The sequence below is a fragment of the Giraffa tippelskirchi genome, chromosome 11 (genome assembly GCF_054371585.1).
Source record: "Giraffa tippelskirchi isolate mGirTip1 chromosome 11, T2T-mGirTip1v1.2.pri, whole genome shotgun sequence".
Classification (NCBI taxonomy): Eukaryota; Metazoa; Chordata; class Mammalia; order Artiodactyla; family Giraffidae; genus Giraffa; species Giraffa tippelskirchi.
The window spans coordinates 15,323,617-15,341,432 of NC_137285.1; the positions used below are offsets into that span (position 1 = coordinate 15,323,617).

A 17,816-nucleotide genomic window follows, 5' to 3' on the forward strand; every position below is an offset into this window, starting at 1 on the left:
TGCATTGGCAGGTAGACTCTTTACCCCCTGGGAAACCATCTGGGAAGCCCATGACAAACTTAGACAGTATATTAAAAAGCAGAGACATCATTTTTCCAACAAAGGTACCTATAATCAAAGCTGTGGTTGTTCCAGTAGCCATGTACGGATTTAAGGGTTGGACCATAAAGAAGGCTGAATGCTGAAGAATTGATGCTTTTGAATTGTGGTGCTGGAGAAAACTTTTGAGAGTCCCTTGGGCTGCAAGGAGATCAAATCAGTCATTCCTAAAGGAAATCAATCCTGAATACTCATCGGAAGGACAGATGTTGAAGCTGAAAATCCAATACTTCGGCCACCTGATGTGAAGAGCTGACTCACTGGAAAAGACCTTGACACTGGGAAAGATTGAAGGCAAAAGGAGAAGGGCGTGGCAGAAGATGAGATGGTTTGATAGCATCACCGACTTGATGGACAGGAATTTGGGCAAACTCTGGGAGATAGTGGAAGACAGAGGAGCCTGGCATGCTACAGTCCATGGGGTCACAAAGAGTTGGATACAACTTAGTGACTGAATAACAACAGTTAGCCCCCCAGACTTTCTGCAGGTAAACACACAGCGGTTCTCACATCGTGCCCGCCCAGTCTGGAGGCAGAAGGGGATGGTAAGGCAATGGAAAAAACAGCCATGGCAATCCTGAACTGCTCTGGACTAAGGGATTTCTGTACCCTCAGAAGCAGCAGCCCCAATCCTGATGGCTAGATTCTTCAACCACATCATCAAATTAATAAGGAACAGTGCAGAGCCCTTGCTCCTGCGACAAATAAAAAAATCACATCACAGCCCCATTCCAGGCAGGTTGAATCACCCCAAGCCTATAGAAAACCTTTCTCCCTAGAAGACAGAGGCACCAAATGCCCACTGGTGGATAAGCAGAGATCCAGGTGGTAAGGAGGGTGAAAGCTACCAGCCCTCATATAGCCAGCTTCAGGTTTCTGCAGCATTTCCGTCCATTCACACATTCAAGGTCATTTTTAGTTCTTTGTATGTTTTAGATATTGATCCCTTATCATTTGCAACTGTCTTCTTCCATTCAGTAGTTGGCCTTTCCGTTTTGTTGATAGTTTCTTTCATTGTGTAAAAGCTTTTCAGTCTAATGTAGTCTCATTTTTTGATTTTTGCTTTTGTTCCCCTTGCCTGAGAAGACATATCCAAAAAAAATCACTGGGGAAAAAAAAGAAGACAGCATTCCAAGCATTGCGACAGTCACAATTTTGTGTCTGACAAGATCAGAGTTGTAACAGAATGGACAGTGAGGTACAGAGTGATAGAAGGATGTTGGATTTGATTGATGATGCTTGGCAAGAAGACAAGCTGACTTACGAGAATGTTGCAAGGCCACTGAATGAGCTTCCTGAACCTGAACAGGACAAGAGCAGCAACACAGAATCTGTTAAATAACAAGAAATGAAGTGGACTGACTTGGCCTTACAGTACCTCCATGACAGTGTTCTTCCCATAAGAAACCGATGCCTGGCTCCTTGTTCATCATCAAATTTTTTTAAAAATACACAGATACAAAACATTTTTTTTCAGTCTCCTAACTTGAATCTTTTAGTGATAGAGCAGCACTCAAAAATGTACAACTAATTTTGCAGTAGCAAAATGGTATATATACCATGTACATATACCATGGTATGTACATGGTATATGTACATACATAGTATGTATGTACATATATATATATATATATACAGATATATATATGTACATAATACAATGGAATACTATCCAGCCATAAAAAAGAATGAAATCTTCCATTTGTGACAATATGAATAAACCTAGAGAGTACTATGTCAAGTGAAATAAGTCAGATTGAGAAAGACAAATACTGTATGATTTCACTTATATGTGGAACCTAAAAAATAAAACAAATGAACAAATATAAAAATCAGAAACAGAGCCACAGATACAGAGAATAAACAGGTGGTTGCCAGAGGGGAGAGAGGTGAGGAGAGGAAAGATATAAGTGAAGGAGGTTAAGAGGTACAAACTTTCAGTTACAAAATAAATGAGTCATGGGTATGAAATGTACAGTGTAAGGAATACAGTCAATAATTATATAATACCTCTGTCTGGTGCCAGATCATAACTAGAGTTATTGCAGTAATCATTTTGAAAAGTACAGAAATATCAAACCACTGTATTGTGTAATAAGAACTAACATAGTGTTGTAGGTCAATCATATTGGGTTGGCCAAAAAGTCTGTTTGGATTTATCTGTAAGTTTGGCCAACCCAATAGCTCAAAAGCAAACAAACTCATAGAAAAAGAGATGAAATCTCTTGTTACCACAGGTAGGCTGATGGGAGGAAGGGAAATTGGATGAAGGTAAATTAGTATTAGGGCTGTAATGTGCAAGATGATAAATATAATTAACACTGCTGTGTGTTACATATGAAAGTTAAGAGAGTAAATCTTACGAGTTCTCATCATAGGGAAGATTTTTTTTCTATTTAATTTTGTATCTATATGAGATGACAGATGTTCACTAAACTTATTGTGGTCATCATTTCATGATGTGTATAAGTAAAATCATTGTGCTGTACAGCACAATGTCAATTATACCTCAATAAAACTGGAAGAAAAAAATTTTTTAAACAACAAAACAAAACCAAAGTCACTTACAGATAACAACTTGTCACATCTCAGAATTCTCCCCCTAGTTTCCAAGGCCATCTTAGAATGTTTCCAAACTTTTCTCTTTAAGAGACTAAGTTATCAACCACATCAATAGTAAGATGGGAAAAACAAAATCCAGGCCCAGAGTCCCTGACACACAGCAAATCTTGTGGAAAAACTCAGATGTACTGATTGTTGGGAATTTAAGATGCCTTTTTTCCCACAGGAATCCTGTCACCTGCTTAACCAGCTGACAGAGATAACATGGGCCAAGTGCATAAACACTGTGTGCGCAACTCTATGCTAAAGGCTGTGCGCGTTTATCTCATGAATGTGTGCAGGGAATCTCTGCCTAGCTTGTACCATTACTCCTGAATTCACAAATGATAACTAAGGGTGGAGGAGTTCAAGTGACTTCCCCAAGGTCACAAAGACAACAGCCAGCAGGACCTGCATTTGAACCTGGGCAACTAGGCCTCAGAGAGTATGCTCTCAGCCATTCAGCAACACTACCACCCTCCCAGAAGTAATGGTGGAGTCAATCCTAATTCATTTTCTGAAACTCCCATGCATAAATGAGGGCTGAGTTCCAATCTGAGATGCCAAGGCCTCCCCTTCAGCCACTGTCTGAGAAGCAGGAAGGGGCTCCCTGGTGCCTGGAGGGGTATGGTGTTAGCTCGGGGTCCCTCTGAAATGGGAACACAGCCTGACGTTCCAGAGGGTTCCTTTCGGTGTATGTGAAACCAGAGGATATCTGTGCTGTGGACTGAACGCTTGTTTCCCCCTAAATTCATATGCTGAAGCCTGTGCCCAGTGTGATGGCATTTGGAGGTGGGGCCTTTGGGAGGGGGTTAGGTCCTGAGAGCAGAGCTCTCATGAAGGGGACAAGTGCCCTCATAAGGAAAAGTCCCCAGAACTTGCTTCCTCCCTCCTTGTTCTCTACCAAGGAGAGAAGATACTCATTTACCAATCAGAGAGCAGGCCCTCACTAGACACTGCATCTTCCAGCACCTTGACCTTGGACTTTTCAACCTCCAGAACTGTAAGGAAGAAAGGTTTGTTCTTTAAACTACTCAGTCTATGCTATTGTTATAGCAGCCCAAACTGACTAAGACAGCCTATGTCCTGTTTTCATAAACAAGCCCTACACTAGTCAGGGACACCATATGTTTCCAAATGAAGTTTCCATAACACAAATCACACCACAGGAACTCAGAGAGCTCAAAGCACCATTTGAGTTTAGTGACTTTTTAAAAAAATATAAGTTCACTTTCATCACAAGAAGACCTTGCATTTATCTCCCTCAGGGCAATAATGAAACTAATCCATCCTCCAATAAACTTAGCCAATGATTAATAAGTTCCCACTTCATGGGAAATAGATGGGGAAACAGTGGAAACAGTGTCAGACTTTATCTTTTGGGGCTCCAAAATCACTGCTGATGGTGATTGCAGCCATGAAATTAACAGACGCTTACTCCTTGGAAGGAAGGTTATGGCCAACCTAGATAGCATATTTAAAAGCAGAGACATTACTTTGCCAACAAAAGTACGTCTAGTCAAGGCTATGGTTTTTCCAGTGGTCATGTATGGATGTGAGATTTGGACGGTGAAGAAAGCTGAGTGCCGAAGAATTGATGCTTTTGAACTGTGGTGTTGGAGAAGACTCTTGAGAGTCCCTTGGACTGCAAGGAGATCCAATCAATCCATCCTAAAAGAGATCAATCCTGGGTGTTCATTGGAAGGTCTGATGTTGAAGCTGAAACTCCAATACTTTGGCCACCTCATGTGAAGGGTTGACTCATTGGAAAAGACCCTAATGCTGGGTAGGATTGGGGGCGGGAAGAGAAGGGGACAACAGAGGATGAGATGGTTGGATGGCATAACTGACTCGATGGTCATGGGTTTGGGTAGACTCCGGGAGTTGGTGATGGACAGAGAGGCCTGGCATGCTGCAATTCATGGGGTCGCAAAGAGTTGGACACGACTGAGCGACTGAACTGAACTGAAGTGAATAAGTTAATGTCAGATAAAATCATCATATCAGAGAGAGTGATGATAAAATAAAAACCCAGTTGTAATGCCACCTTAGGGACTTCTCTGATGGTCCAGTGGTTTAGACGCCACACTTACACTGCAGGGGGTGTGTGTTTAAACTAAGAAGATCTTGCATGCCTCATGGTGCAGCCAAAAATTAAAAAAAAAAAAAAAAAAAAGACATTCATTGACAGACTGATATGAAGGAATTATTATTATTTTTGGTCACATCATGCAGCATGCAGGATCTTAGTTCCCCAACCAGGGATCGAACTTGTGCCCTGTGCAGTGGAAGCACAGTATTAACCACTGGACCACCAGGGTAGTCCCAAAGGAATTATTACTGTTTGGCAGCTGGAGTGAGGGAGGTCTGTTGGCACCCGCCAGTAACCAATAAGAACTGGGCCAAATTGGGTGACATTTTTTGATACACCCACATTCATTCCAGGTCATTCAGCAATTTATCCAGACCCAAAAACACTGTGTTTGCAAATTCCGTAAGCCTTGAGAGTTGGAGGGAACCTTAGCAACCATCCAAAAATCTAGACATATGCTTGAAGCCTCTCTTTCCTTCATCCCCCATTTCCAATCCAGCAGCAAATCTTGGCAGTCTACCTCCAAAATATTCTCTGAACCGTACATTTTCACCAAGGTCAGTGCTGCTACCCTGACTCTGACCACTAACATCTTGTACCTCTGACTGGCTTCCTTGTTTTTTATGTTAACAGTTTTCTTTGTGACCAGACACATCCATTCTCTATGTGTAATTTAAATGATACAAGACCCCTGCTAGCTAACAGTCACAGGGGTGCCTCCTACACCTAGAATAAGAGTCCCAATTATTTTTACCAGTTGTATTAGTATCCTTGGGCTGCCTTAACAAAGTACCTCAAATTAGACAGATTAAAAGAACAGAAATTGGGGCTTCCTTGGTGGACCAGTGGCTATTCTCCACGCTCCCTATGAAGGGCATTGGGTTTGATCCCTCGTTAGGGAACTAGACCCCACATACCACAACTAAAGAGTTTGTATGCCGCAACTAAGACTCAGTGCAGCCAAATAAATAAATAAATATTAAAAAAAAAAAGAACAGAATCGACTCTCCCACTATCCTGAAGTACGAAATCAGATGTCAGGAGGGCCATATTCCTCTCAAGGCTCTAGGAGAGAACGCTTCCTTGCCTCTTTCCTCGTGGCTGCTACTTGTGGCCATCTGTCTTTGGCATTCCTTTGCTTGTAGCTGCATTACTCCAATCTCTGCCTGCCACTGTGTGAGTTCTCCCTGTGTCTCTGTCTTTGCATGCATTTTCCTCCTATAAGGATAACAGTCAATTTTCATGAGGACCCACTCTAATGACCTTATCTTCTGGGCTTCTCAGGTGGTGCAGTGGTAAAGAATCTGCCTGCCAATACAAGAGATGAAGGTTCAATTCCTGAGTCGGGAAGATCCCCTGGAGGAGGGGACAGTAATCCACTCCAGTATTCTTTCCTGGGAAATCCCATGGGCAGAGGAGCTTGGCGAACTATAGTCCACGGGGTCATAAAAGAGTTAGATACCACTAAGTGACTGAGTACACAATGACCTCATCTTAGGTTGATTATGATTGCAAAGAGCCTATTTCCAAATAAAATCATATTCACAAGTACTGAGATTAGGAAATCAACATATCTCTCTGGGGGATACAATTCAATCCACAACACCAGTCCTACTCAGATCCACATAGTCTGGCCTTGCCTCCCATATCTCACACGTCCTGCCTTCTCACATTCTGGGTTCCCACCATACCAGCCTTCTTCTCACCTACACATGTACCATGTTCAACCCGTCTTGCACTAGTTCAATTTCTGCCTGGATCCCTGTCTCTTACTTTTGCATGACTGGCTGTCATTCATTCACTGTCAATGTCACTTCTTCCAAAAGCTCCTCTCTGACCCACCCATGTAAAGTGTTTCAGAGAATCACATCACGCTATCTCAATTTTCTGCACAACACCTGTCACTCTGATACTGCCTGATGCATTTGTTTACCTGGTGATTGTCTGTCTTCCCCCATTAGGATGTCAGTTTCGTGTGGGTAGGGACAGTCTATGTCCGATACATTCCTGTGGCCCAGTGCCTAGAACAGTGTCTGGCATCGGGCTCTCAATAAATATGTATTGACTAAAGGAATCAGTAAATTCTTTAATTTATAGATGAGAAAATCAAGGAGCAATAAAATATGGTTATTTCCACTCAACTGGAATGTGGATGTCCCTCTAAGACAGTGATCAACAAACTTTTTCTATAGGGGCCAGAGAGTAAATATTTTAGGTTCTGTGGGACATACAATCAGTTTCACAGTCACTCAACTCTGAGGTTATAGCATTAAAGACAATCAGAGATAGTATGTGACTGGATGAGCATTGCTATGTTCAAATAAGACCTTATTTGAACCAAAAGTTGAATTTATATAATTTTCACATGTCACAAGTATCATTCTTCTTTTGATTTTTTCAACCATTAAAGATATAAAAAAATATTTGCTGCTTGCAGGTCATAAAAATACACAACAGTCTAGAAATGGTCCACAGGTTATAATTTGCCAACTATTGGTCTAAATTCATGCATATATATTGACAGACATGATAGACTGATTTTGGAAAGACAGTAGTAATAGCAGTTCATACTAAGCCCTGTACTTAGCACTAGAGCATAAGCGCATATACCTGATAAGGCATGCAATGCATTGTCCCCAGTTAACAAATAAGAAAAACTGAGTCTCAGAGATATTAAGTTACTTACTCAAGATGACCTAACCTTAGGGTTGGAACTCAGGCAGTCTGACTTGATTATGTTATATTTTGTTGCATAATAAAATGAGATTAATAGCAAGGATGATATTAATAAGCTAAAAGTAATAGCTGCTAAGTCACCTCAGTCGTGTCCGACTCTGTGCGACCCCATAGACGGAAGCCCACCAGGCTCCCCCGTCCTGGGATTCTCCAGGCAAGAACACTGGAGTAGGTTGCCATTTCCTTCTCCAATGCATGAAAGTAAAAAGTGAGAGTGAAGTCGCTCAGTCGTGTCAGACTCTTAGCGACCCCATGGCCTGGAGCCTACCAGGCTCCTCCGCCCGTGGGACTTTCCAGGAAAGAGTACTGGAGTGGGGTGCCATTGCCTTCTCCCAAAAGTAATAGCTAACTATTAATAAATAATATGCCAGGAGCCATTTACAGCAATTTACATAGATATCAGTTCAGTTCAGTTCAGTCGCTCAGTCGTGTTCGACTCTGTGACCCCATGGACCGCAGCACACCAGGCCTCCCTGTCCATCACCAACTCCTGGAGTTTACTCAAACTCATGTCCATTGAGTTGGTGATGCCATCCAACCATCTTATCCTCTGTCGTCCCCTTCTCTTCCTGCCTTCAATCTTTCCCAGCATCAGGGTCTTTTCAAATGAGTCAGTTCTTTGCATCAGGTGGCCAAAGTATTGAAGTATATATGTAGATATACTAGCATTTATTCCTCACAGCAATTCTATGAGGCAAGAATTCCTATTATCCCCCTTATACAGATGAGGAAATGACAGATGTGAGAGATCACTCAGCTTGTACGTGGAAGAGCCCAGAAAGAAACCCAGGCTACTGACTCCAAAGGCCTCCTCAGGTCCAAGGCTCTGAGCACCTCCCCACCAATCGCAATCCCCACACACCACTTACTGGCCACCTGCAGCCACACTTGGAACCTCCGGGTCTCAGTTTTGTTCAGGACCTCAGAGCAGGTGTAGTTCCCCTCATCCTGCAGGTTCAGTGCCTCGATGTGCAGGGAGCTGGCATTCACCAGAGAGAAGCGCGATTGGGCTGGTGGGAGGCTGGAATTGGAGGACAAGAGGAAGACTGACTCCGAGTCATTGCGGCACCAGGTCACGAGGCCCCTCGGTCCCGAGATGTTGCCACAGTGCAGGGTGATGCTCTCGTGAATTTCTCCAACGATGACAGCCTCCAATCCTGTGCAAGGAAAGGTCAGGCTGTTACTATCTTTCTTGATCCTAGACAATCTCCTTTTCTTGCAGTCTCCCTGCATTAAGATTAAAAAAAAAAAACAACAGGCATGTATTTTTGAGATGCAATAATACACAGAGCCCCACCCTGTTGGGATTATTGGCCAGTAATTGACAGTAATGAACTTGTGGTGGATCACAACAGCAAAGTCCTAATAAACCCCTCCTCCACTGTCTAGGCCCTTCACAATGTCACTCCACAGTGCCCTCCCACTCTTGACTCTGGTAGCGCCATGTGACTTGCTCTGGTCACTGGGGTGTTAACAAATGTGTTGCAAGCAGAGGCTTAAAAAGCATTGGTGTGATTGGGCTTTGCTCACTCTCACCTGCTACCATCTTGAGAAGGAGGTGCCTGGGCTAGGTATCAGGAGGATGAAAGCTACATGGGGCGGACCCCAGTTGTCTCAATCAGCTAATGGTCAGCTATGGCCATTCTAGATCAGCCTTTGGCCACTCACTTGATGCCCAGACACATGAGTGAGGCCAGGCAAGATCAGCAGGGCCAAATGTCCAACACCCCCCAGGCCCTTCAGAAATAAGCACTTATTGCCATTTTGTGATGCTTTGTTACACAGATTATTGTGGCAATAAATAACTGATACAGAACCCGAGTGGCTTTACTTGCCTAGAAATCCAGAAAGGTGGAAGAAAGAGGGCTCTGGTTTTGTCTCCTCTTTCCCGCTGCTCTCTCTGTTTCTCTCCATCTCAGGTACAATGCAACTCTACTCAGCAGCTCCATGCAGGAATGGGGTCAGAGTATGGAATTTGGGGCATGCTCTGAGCTAGGCACTGGGGAGCCAATGACAGGCAAAATAGAGACCTCCAGGATCTCACAGTCGAGTGGAGAAAATAGACAATAGGGACTTCCCTGGCAGTCCAGTGGTTAAAATTCCACGCTCTCACTGCAGGGGGAATGGGTTCGATCCCTGGTCAGGTAACTAGGATCCCATATGCCATGCAGCATGGCAAAAAAAAAAAAAAAAAAAACAACAACCAGACAATAAACTGGCAATTAGGATGCAGTGTAATAAATAGCATGATGGGAGCTTGGAGAAAGGGCTCTTAAGTCTAGCTGTGGTTTTTGACAGCGAAGGCATCCTCTAGGAAGGCACATTGAGATCTTATGGTCAGGAAAGAACTAGGTGGGTAGAGATGAAGCTGGTGTTCCCAGGCAGAACGAAAAGTGCAGATCAGCAGCAGCGCTGTCAGAAATTCAGATTATCAGGTCCCACCCAGAACATCTAAATCAGAACCCAGGGGTGAGGTGAGAGGTAGCACTCTGCATTTTCACAAGCCCTCCAGATGACTCTAATGCTCATTGAAGACTGACAAATGCTCAGGCAACTGATTTGGCATTAAGACTGCCACCAGGTAACAAAAAGCTAATGCAGCCCATTTTGCTGAGAAATGTCCTAATTTTCCAGCCCCCTCCACAACCAGCACCCATATACAAAGAGGTCACAGGCGCAGGAATAATGGGCAGAACCAGTATTACTCATGCTGTCACATTCAATAGATGAGAAAACTGTGATGCAAAGAAGGGAAGTGGGCTGGCCTGAAGTCCTACAATGAGAAGGTAGCAGTATGCGACCAGAGTCTAGATTTCTTGCTCCATTCAGTGCTTTTCCCACCACATTGGAAGTTTTCAAAGTATGTGAATATATTGGAGTTTTGTGAAAGATGGTATTTCATTACAAAATAAACTGCCTTCAACAATGGGTATTGGGACAATTGGATGTCCACACACAAAAGAATGAAGTTGGACCCCTTACCTCACATCACATATAAAAATTAACTCAAAATTGGGAGTTCCCTGGCAGTCCAGTGGTTAGGACACAGCACTTTTACTGCTGTGGCCTGGGTTCAATCCCTGGTTGGGGAACTAAGATCCTGCAAGCCAGGCAGAGAGGCCAAAAAAAAAAAAGGTGGTATATCCAAAAAACTCAAAATAGACCATAGATCTATATGGTCTATAAAATACTTAGAAAACTATAAATTGCTTAGGAAAAAACCCAAAAGAATGTATCTTTGTGACTTTGGGTTAAGCCTGAGGGCACCCGAGAGCCCACGCTTCACAAGAGAAGACACTGCAACAAGAAGCCTGCGCACTGCAGCTAGAGAAAGCCCACACATAAAGATTCTTTAAAAAGCACCCTGACACAAGATGAATGGGAAACCATCCCAATAAACACATTTTGGATACAAAAAAATAAAGTGAAAAGAAGACCCACAGGCTGAGAGAAAATATTTGCAAATCACATCTGAGAAGAGATTTGTATGTGGAATATATATACAAAAAAACTCTCAAAGCTCAACAATAAGACAATTTAAAAATGAGCAAAGGCTTTAAATTGACATTTCTCCAAAAGATAGACAAAAGGCCAATAAGCACGTGAAAAGATGCTCAACATTAGTCACTAGGGAAAATGCAAATCAAAACTACAATAAGATACCTAACACTTCACACTTGCTAGGATGGCTAAAATAAAAGACAATAACAAGTGTTGGCAAAGATGTAGAGAAATTGGAACCCTTATACATTGTTAGTAGGATTTTTAAATGGTGCTGCTACATTGGAAAACAGTTTGATATTTCCTCACAAGATAAAGCTACCATATGACTCTACCCTAGCAATTCTACCCCTAGATGTATAAACAAGAGAAATGAAAACTTGTCCACACAAAAACTTTTACATGCATGCTCACATTATTCATAATAGCCAAAAGGTGGTAACAGCCTGAATGCCCATCAACTGACGAATGAATAAAATATGGTATATCCATATAATGGGAACATTATTTGGCCATAAAAAAGCTCAAAAGCTATAGCATGGATGAATCTTGAAAACACTGTGTTAAGTGAAAGAAGGCAGTCATAAAAGACAACATATTTTGTGATTCCAATTATATGAGATGTCCAAATAGGTAAACCTACAGAGATAGAAAGTGGATCAGCTGTTGTCTAGGGCTGGGGAAGTGGGTTGTCTGGAGGCAGGGGCATGTAGTAGGGAGTGACTTTTTTAAATTTTTATTTATTTATTTTTGGCTGGGTCTTCATTGCTGCATTTGGGCCTTCTCCAGTTGCGGTGAGCAGAGGCTACTCTCTAGCTGCAGTGTTTGGTCTTCTCATTGTGGTGGCTTCTCTTGTTGCAGAGCATGGGCTCTAGGTGCACGAGCTTCAGTAGTTGTGGTTCCTGGGCTCTACTGCACAGGCTCAATAGTTGTGGTACACAGGCTTAGTTGCTCCGTGGTATGTAGGATCTTCTCGGATCAGGGATCAAACCTGTGTCTCCTGCACTGGCAGGTGGATTCTTTACCACTAAGCCACCAGGGAAGCCCAGGAGAGACTGTTAATACTTAGGTAGAGGGCATCTTTTTGTTGTGATGAAAATGTTCTGGAACTAATGGTGATGGTTGCACAATCTTGTGACTATACTAAACACCACTGAATTGTACAGTTTAAAAGGGTAAAGTATATAGTATATAAGTAAATTATATCTCAATTAGGTTGTTGTAAAAAAATTAACTGTTACCTGCCTTTGGAACTCATTCCCTTTTATAAAACAAAGAGTAACCGTTATCTGTATTTGGCCTTTTATCTGGTTGGAAGGGGTTACCTCTGAAAAATCACAAGACAGCTGAAGCTACAGGATGTTCCCACACTCTCCCATTGTGGCTACACCATTCTCCGAAGCCAGGGTAAAATGAAAAAAAAAAAAAAAAAATTCTAAACCACTTGTTGGAAGGCAGAGAATGTGACTTAATGCTGGAGATTCTAAAACAGCAAGAAATGCTTCTAAACAATCACTTTAAAAAACAAGTGAGAATTATTTTTAAATAGTTAGGCCTGGGAACCCAAGTTCTCAGTGGCAATCTCCACTGAGGAGAAAAAAACTGGAGAATTACTGATGTAACAATGTGTTTTTGAGACCTGAAGACCTGCCCTTCCCAGGCTCCTTAGCAAAGGAATAAAAAAAGCCTTGGAAAAGCCCCGGTGAAACTTTAGTCTTGGAACTTGAACTAACACTGTCTTTTTCTCCAAGGAACAGAATGACATAACCAAAAACTACACCATTTGAAGGCATTTCACTTCTTCTGGCTTTGCTCACTCCATTCTTTTTAAACACGGACGCTGAAGGTGACCTTAGAGATCCCTTAGTCCTGAGGGCTGAGTTTAGAACAGGCTGAGTCAGGGCTCGGTAGGGAAGAACACAGTCATCAACTAGTGATGTCTGATAGAGTGGTCCTTGAACGTGCACTGGTTCCATGCTTGATCATCCTAAACCTCCTCATGTTACAGCTGAGAAAACTTAAGTTCAGAAAGCTTAACTGATTTACTTAAGCTCCCACAAAAGCCATTGGGAGACCTGGGACTGTCATTCAGGTCTTCGATGTGCCAGGTCACAGGAATTTACTCGGTCTCCCAACCAGAAGAGTGAGACATTCTATATTACTAGAAGTGGTCCATAACGTGTCCAGAGGGCCCCTGAAAGTCCCCCAACCTTAAATTCAGAATATGGACTGTAGGAGTGGGATGGTAGGGGTGGTAGGGAGGCTCAAGAGGAAGAGGGGTGTGTGTGTGTGTGTGTGTGTGTGCGGCTCAAGAGGAAGGGGTGTGTGTGTGTGTGTGTGTGTGTGTGTGTGTGTGTGTGAGGCTCAAGAGGAAGGGGTGTGTGTGTGTGTGTGTGTGTGTGTGTGTGGCTCAAGAGGAAGGGGTGTGTGTGTGTGTGTGTGTATCTGATTCACAGTGTTATACTGTAGAAACTAACAGTTATATCCAATTAAAAAAAGAAGAATATGGACCAAAGGAAAGAACAATATAAACAACCCTTTTCCAAAGCTGCCATCATATTAACATTTACAGAGTTGAGACTATATCAAACAGTTATTTTTTTTTTCCTATTCTTTCCTCAAGAATGACCCCAGTTTCACAACCTGAGGTAACAGCGGGGCCTTGAACACTGTCTGGAGTTAAGTGACAGGAGAAAGATGGTTTTCTCCCCCAAAACAACTCCCAGCTTGAAAAACAAAGCACAAAAATACATCAAGCAAGGGAAGCCCTCTGGCACTGTACACAAAGGTGAACTTGACCTGGGCACCAAAATAACTGGGCATGGCAGTGGAGGAAACATCCTTGAGTAGAAAGCTACAGCCAGTTCATTCCACAATGATGATTTCAACCCAGGGTTCTGATGTCCCCAGGCCCTTGATATTCACAGTACAGTAAACACTGCAGACAGTTGAGAAGTAGGGAATACACAACCACCTTTAACTTTGAGGGTCAGCCAACTGAAGACAGTATATCCACTTCTCCTCCCCAAAGCACAGTGACCACCCCTCCATATACCTGGAGGTGCCAGCCTGGTCATGTCTATGACTTTAGTGGGCCAGGGGTAAGCATTGGTATTAATACTACAGCCGAGAGGGGGGAACAAATTTGAAGTCACCTATCCTAGATGAAAACGGGTGACCACAGCTCAGTTCCACTTGGGAAAGCAGGCCTTGCGTGGCAAGATCCTCAGATTTTCCCACCTAAATTAGAAACCTAGATTTTGAGGAATTTTATTGTTTTTAAATAATTGCTAAAAACAAAGCAAAATAAAAACTTGTGAGAGCCTCACAATTAGGCACTTTTGGCACTTGCTGCTAGGAAGCTCACAGGCGGCAATTCCTCTAGGAACCTACAAGACATCAGCAGACCACACTGGACTGGGTGACCCCTGCAAATAGGACTCTGTAAGTATTCTGGCAAACTCCATCTCCTTTCCCTCACCTCAGTTCCTCTCACTGCTTGTCACACTACCCTGCATGCAAAAGACATGCATTCGTTGATGAATTAAGTTAAAAAACGTTTTTTCAACCTTTTTAAAATTCTGTATGTTTTTGTAAGGGCTTCCCTGGTGGCTCAGTAGTAAAGAACCTGCTAGCCAATGCAGGAGGCATGGGTTTGATCCCTGGGTCAGGGAGATCCCCTGGAGAAGGAAATGGCAACGCATTCCAGTATCCTTGCCTGGGAAACCCCATGGACAGAAGAGCATGGCAAGTTAATCTATGGCGTTGCAAGAGTCAGACAGGATTTAGCGACAAGACAACAGCAACAACAAAATGTTTTTGTAAGCAACCCTCTGTTCTTTATTGCTCCAAGGCAGACCACAGGTGGAGCAAGTAAGACTCTTAGCCAAATATATCAAGAGTAAGAGGCAAAGTCAAGTGTAGGGGAAGTTTCCTGTAAGTTTGAAATTATTTCAAAATAAAAGTTTTTTCGTTTCTTTTAAGTAAAGGAGAAAAGCACAATTTTGCCATAGTCCACACAGGTCGGCTTGCGGGAATGTGTAGGGAAATCACAGGTTACAGGTGCAAGGCAAGTTCAACCTTGGGCAGAGGGAGGAGAGGAAACTGAAGGAGCCTCGAGTTTGAGAACCAGCGCAGCACGTAAAACCAGACCGAGAATTTACATACGCCGTTTTAAAAAAACAGAATAAAAATAAACATTTTACACCTCTTCAACTTTCCCATCTTCAGTTTCCTCAATTTTCACCTCCGCAGGCCCTTTGCAGCCTCGCCTGCTGCCCACTCTAAGAGGGTAGGGATGTCTTGCCCTTTGTCAAGCGCTCGGTAAAATTCCTTCCTGCAAAAAGCTGAGCTGCGAGCAGTAAAGTCAAGACCCTCCTAAGGCGACTTCGAGGCCTCGGCCACGACTGGATCCAGGGAGTCGGAGGGAATTCGGTCCCCGGCTCTCCTCTCCCCAGCGTTGCCTGGCATCAACTTTTGCCTTCAGATCGTAGCCCCTTACCTGCGGCGACCCAGCGGGCCAGTAGCGCTCCCAGGCAGACGAGAACCCAGGACTCGGACGCCCGGACGCCTGCGGCCATCTCGCCCCAGATGCAGGCAGGGGCCTTTCGGGAAACGCAAGCTCCGGCTTGGCTGGGTGTGCGCCCCCCAGGGCTCAGCCCCAGGGGTACCCAGTACTCCTCCCAGGTCCTCGGAACGACAGAGTAACTCCACTTTCCGCAGCCCCCAGGAAGGATGCTTGGGGTGAGCCCGACGTCAGGGGCTAGGAGCTGCTCTGGGCTCCAAGCGCGACTGTCTCTCCCGAGCGCCCGGCCCGGGGTGGGAGGGCGCAGCCCCGCCCCCTGCGCCCGCCACCCACTCCCGCTGACGGAAAACAACAGGAGCTGAGTTCTCTCCCGCCTCCCATCCAGGCGGGAGCCCAACTTCCTCTACCTTGGCCGAGGAGGAGGGCTTTATGCAAAGGGCGCGCGCCCGGGCGGGCCGAGTCGGGTCGGGGCAGGTCGGGGGCGGGGCGCCGAGGCTGGTCCCTCCCCGAGACCACTCGCCCGGGACAGAGGCCCTGAGTCGCCGGGAGAGTGAGCGGCGCAGAGCCCTGCAGCTGCCGCAGGACGGCATCCCCCTCGACCCGCCGGCTGCTCCCTCCCGGGTGCCCGGGCTGCGGCACTCGTAGGACCGTCTCGACTCGGAGGGGCCGCTGCCAAGCTGCAGAATTCACGGTCCCCTCGGTTTAGCTGTTCTAGAGATTCCCAATTGTTTTCGTGTGCCCTCGGGCGGACTCCCGGGCCGCCATCACTGCCTTTCTCTACCCTATGCAGAAGGAAGGCAGGTCTGGAGCTGGAGAAAGATGATCCTTTAGACCTTCCTGCCAAGAGCTGCCACGAGACTCTGGTCCTCCGGCTAACTGGCAAGAGACCACCCAGTAAGCGCGAGGGCAGCAGAACTGGGTGCTGGGAGCTTTTTTGTTTTTTCTAATTCCCCCCCCCCCCATCCAGTCTGGTTCCCAGAGAACTGCATTCCCAAGCTAAAATCCCCCTCTTCCTGCCACACCCCCAACCCATCCTCTGTCCTAGGGAAAATGCGGTTATGACATCCTGAGGAAGAGATGATCCTTGAAACAGCCCTACCAGAAACTTACTCTAAAAACAACAACAAAAACAATTGCAGCTAACATAGTGAAATATTAACTGTGAACTCTAGGAGGTGAATATATTAGAGTTCCCATTCTTTCAACTTTTTTATCTTTGACAATTTCCCCATCACCTCATTGTAAAATGTTGGGGAAGAAAAAAGGAAACAATGCTATTAAGAAAATCATTCATTCTGTTGCCGGAAGACCCCTTATTGAAATACGTCTTCCATCAGGAAATCCTCTTGAAACCAATAAAAATGTGTTTTGCCCATGAACTGAGACAAAAAGTTGCACAGTCCCTTTTTTCCCCCCTCTTTTGTTCAATGATTTTATGTCTACAGCCAGCTCCTGAAAGTTTTCCTCGTTCCTCTCCTCCTTTTGTTTTTGTTTTTCATCTTTTACTTGGTGATGGAAAGTAAAGTCTATCCTGGATGCACAGGTTCTGTATTCCTACCACCTGGTACCTCAGGTACCACCCAATGTATATTTGTTAAATAAACAAATAAGAGTTCACTGGTTTTGATATTACATCTCCTCAAACTTTTTTGACAGACATCTCACATCCTCACCTGAAGTTAACAAGATACAGGTAAAATCAATAAGGGGCAAGTTTTTCAGCTGAGGGTCTGGAATTTCTGTGACCCTAGTGGTGCCTCACAAGGAACTTGCTCAGAGCACGCCCTCCTGGTATATTTGCTGAATCAAACACACTGCTCTTACACCCAGTTCTCCACTCCTAGAAGGATCAACCTCCTACACAATGTTTTACAACAGTGATTATAGCACCTCACATTTGCATAGCTGGGGCTTTTTCCTACAGCAGTTTTAGAAACTTAATCTCACTGGTCCCTCCCTCCAACCCTTGGACCTAAAAATCATTCAATCCCATTTTCAAGTGAGGAAGTACAGCTAGGAGGTTAAGCTCCAGGGCCTGAAGTCGGTTGGCGGTAAAGTCAGGACTGGAACCCATGTCTGTCTGACTCCAATTCCTGCCAAAGCAAGTTCCAATCTCGTCACTTATACAGAGTCTTGTCGACTTGAAAGAAAAATGCACAATGTGGAAGTTGTGAGTTAAGTTATATGCCAAAACCTTACCGAGGATCACAACCATAGAGACAGTCTCTCAAAGAGCACTGAGAAACTGCTTGAAGAGGTAAG

At 44.3% G+C, this 17,816-nt stretch overlaps 1 protein-coding gene, 1 non-coding gene and 1 pseudogene across 11 annotated transcripts in view; 2 read left to right on the forward strand and 1 right to left on the reverse strand.

The window, feature by feature from the left end:
• The window catches only part of VSIG10 (V-set and immunoglobulin domain containing 10), a 39,327-nt gene extending 22,985 nt beyond the window's left edge, over positions 1 to 16,342 (reverse strand). For all 10 annotated transcript variants that reach the window (XR_014068458.1, XR_014068460.1, XR_014068459.1 and 7 more), the window contains exons 1-2: positions 15,531 to 16,342; positions 8,398 to 8,685 (exon numbers count right to left, since the gene is read on the reverse strand). Coding sequence is in view for 5 of the 10 variants with exons in the window: in XM_081539734.1 (XP_081395860.1) it covers positions 8,398 to 8,685; positions 15,531 to 15,609 (367 nt within the window). In the remaining 5 variants the exon portion in view is untranslated. The remainder of the gene's footprint in view (positions 1 to 8,397; positions 8,686 to 15,530) is intronic.
• On the forward strand, positions 1,286 to 1,630 carry LOC145526347 (anaphase-promoting complex subunit 13 pseudogene; annotated as a pseudogene).
• TRNAK-UUU (transfer RNA lysine (anticodon UUU)) lies at positions 10,549 to 10,620 on the forward strand. Its single transcript has one exon. It is a non-coding gene; the product is annotated as a tRNA-Lys (tRNA).
• Positions 16,343 to 17,816: the final 1,474 nt, after the last annotated feature.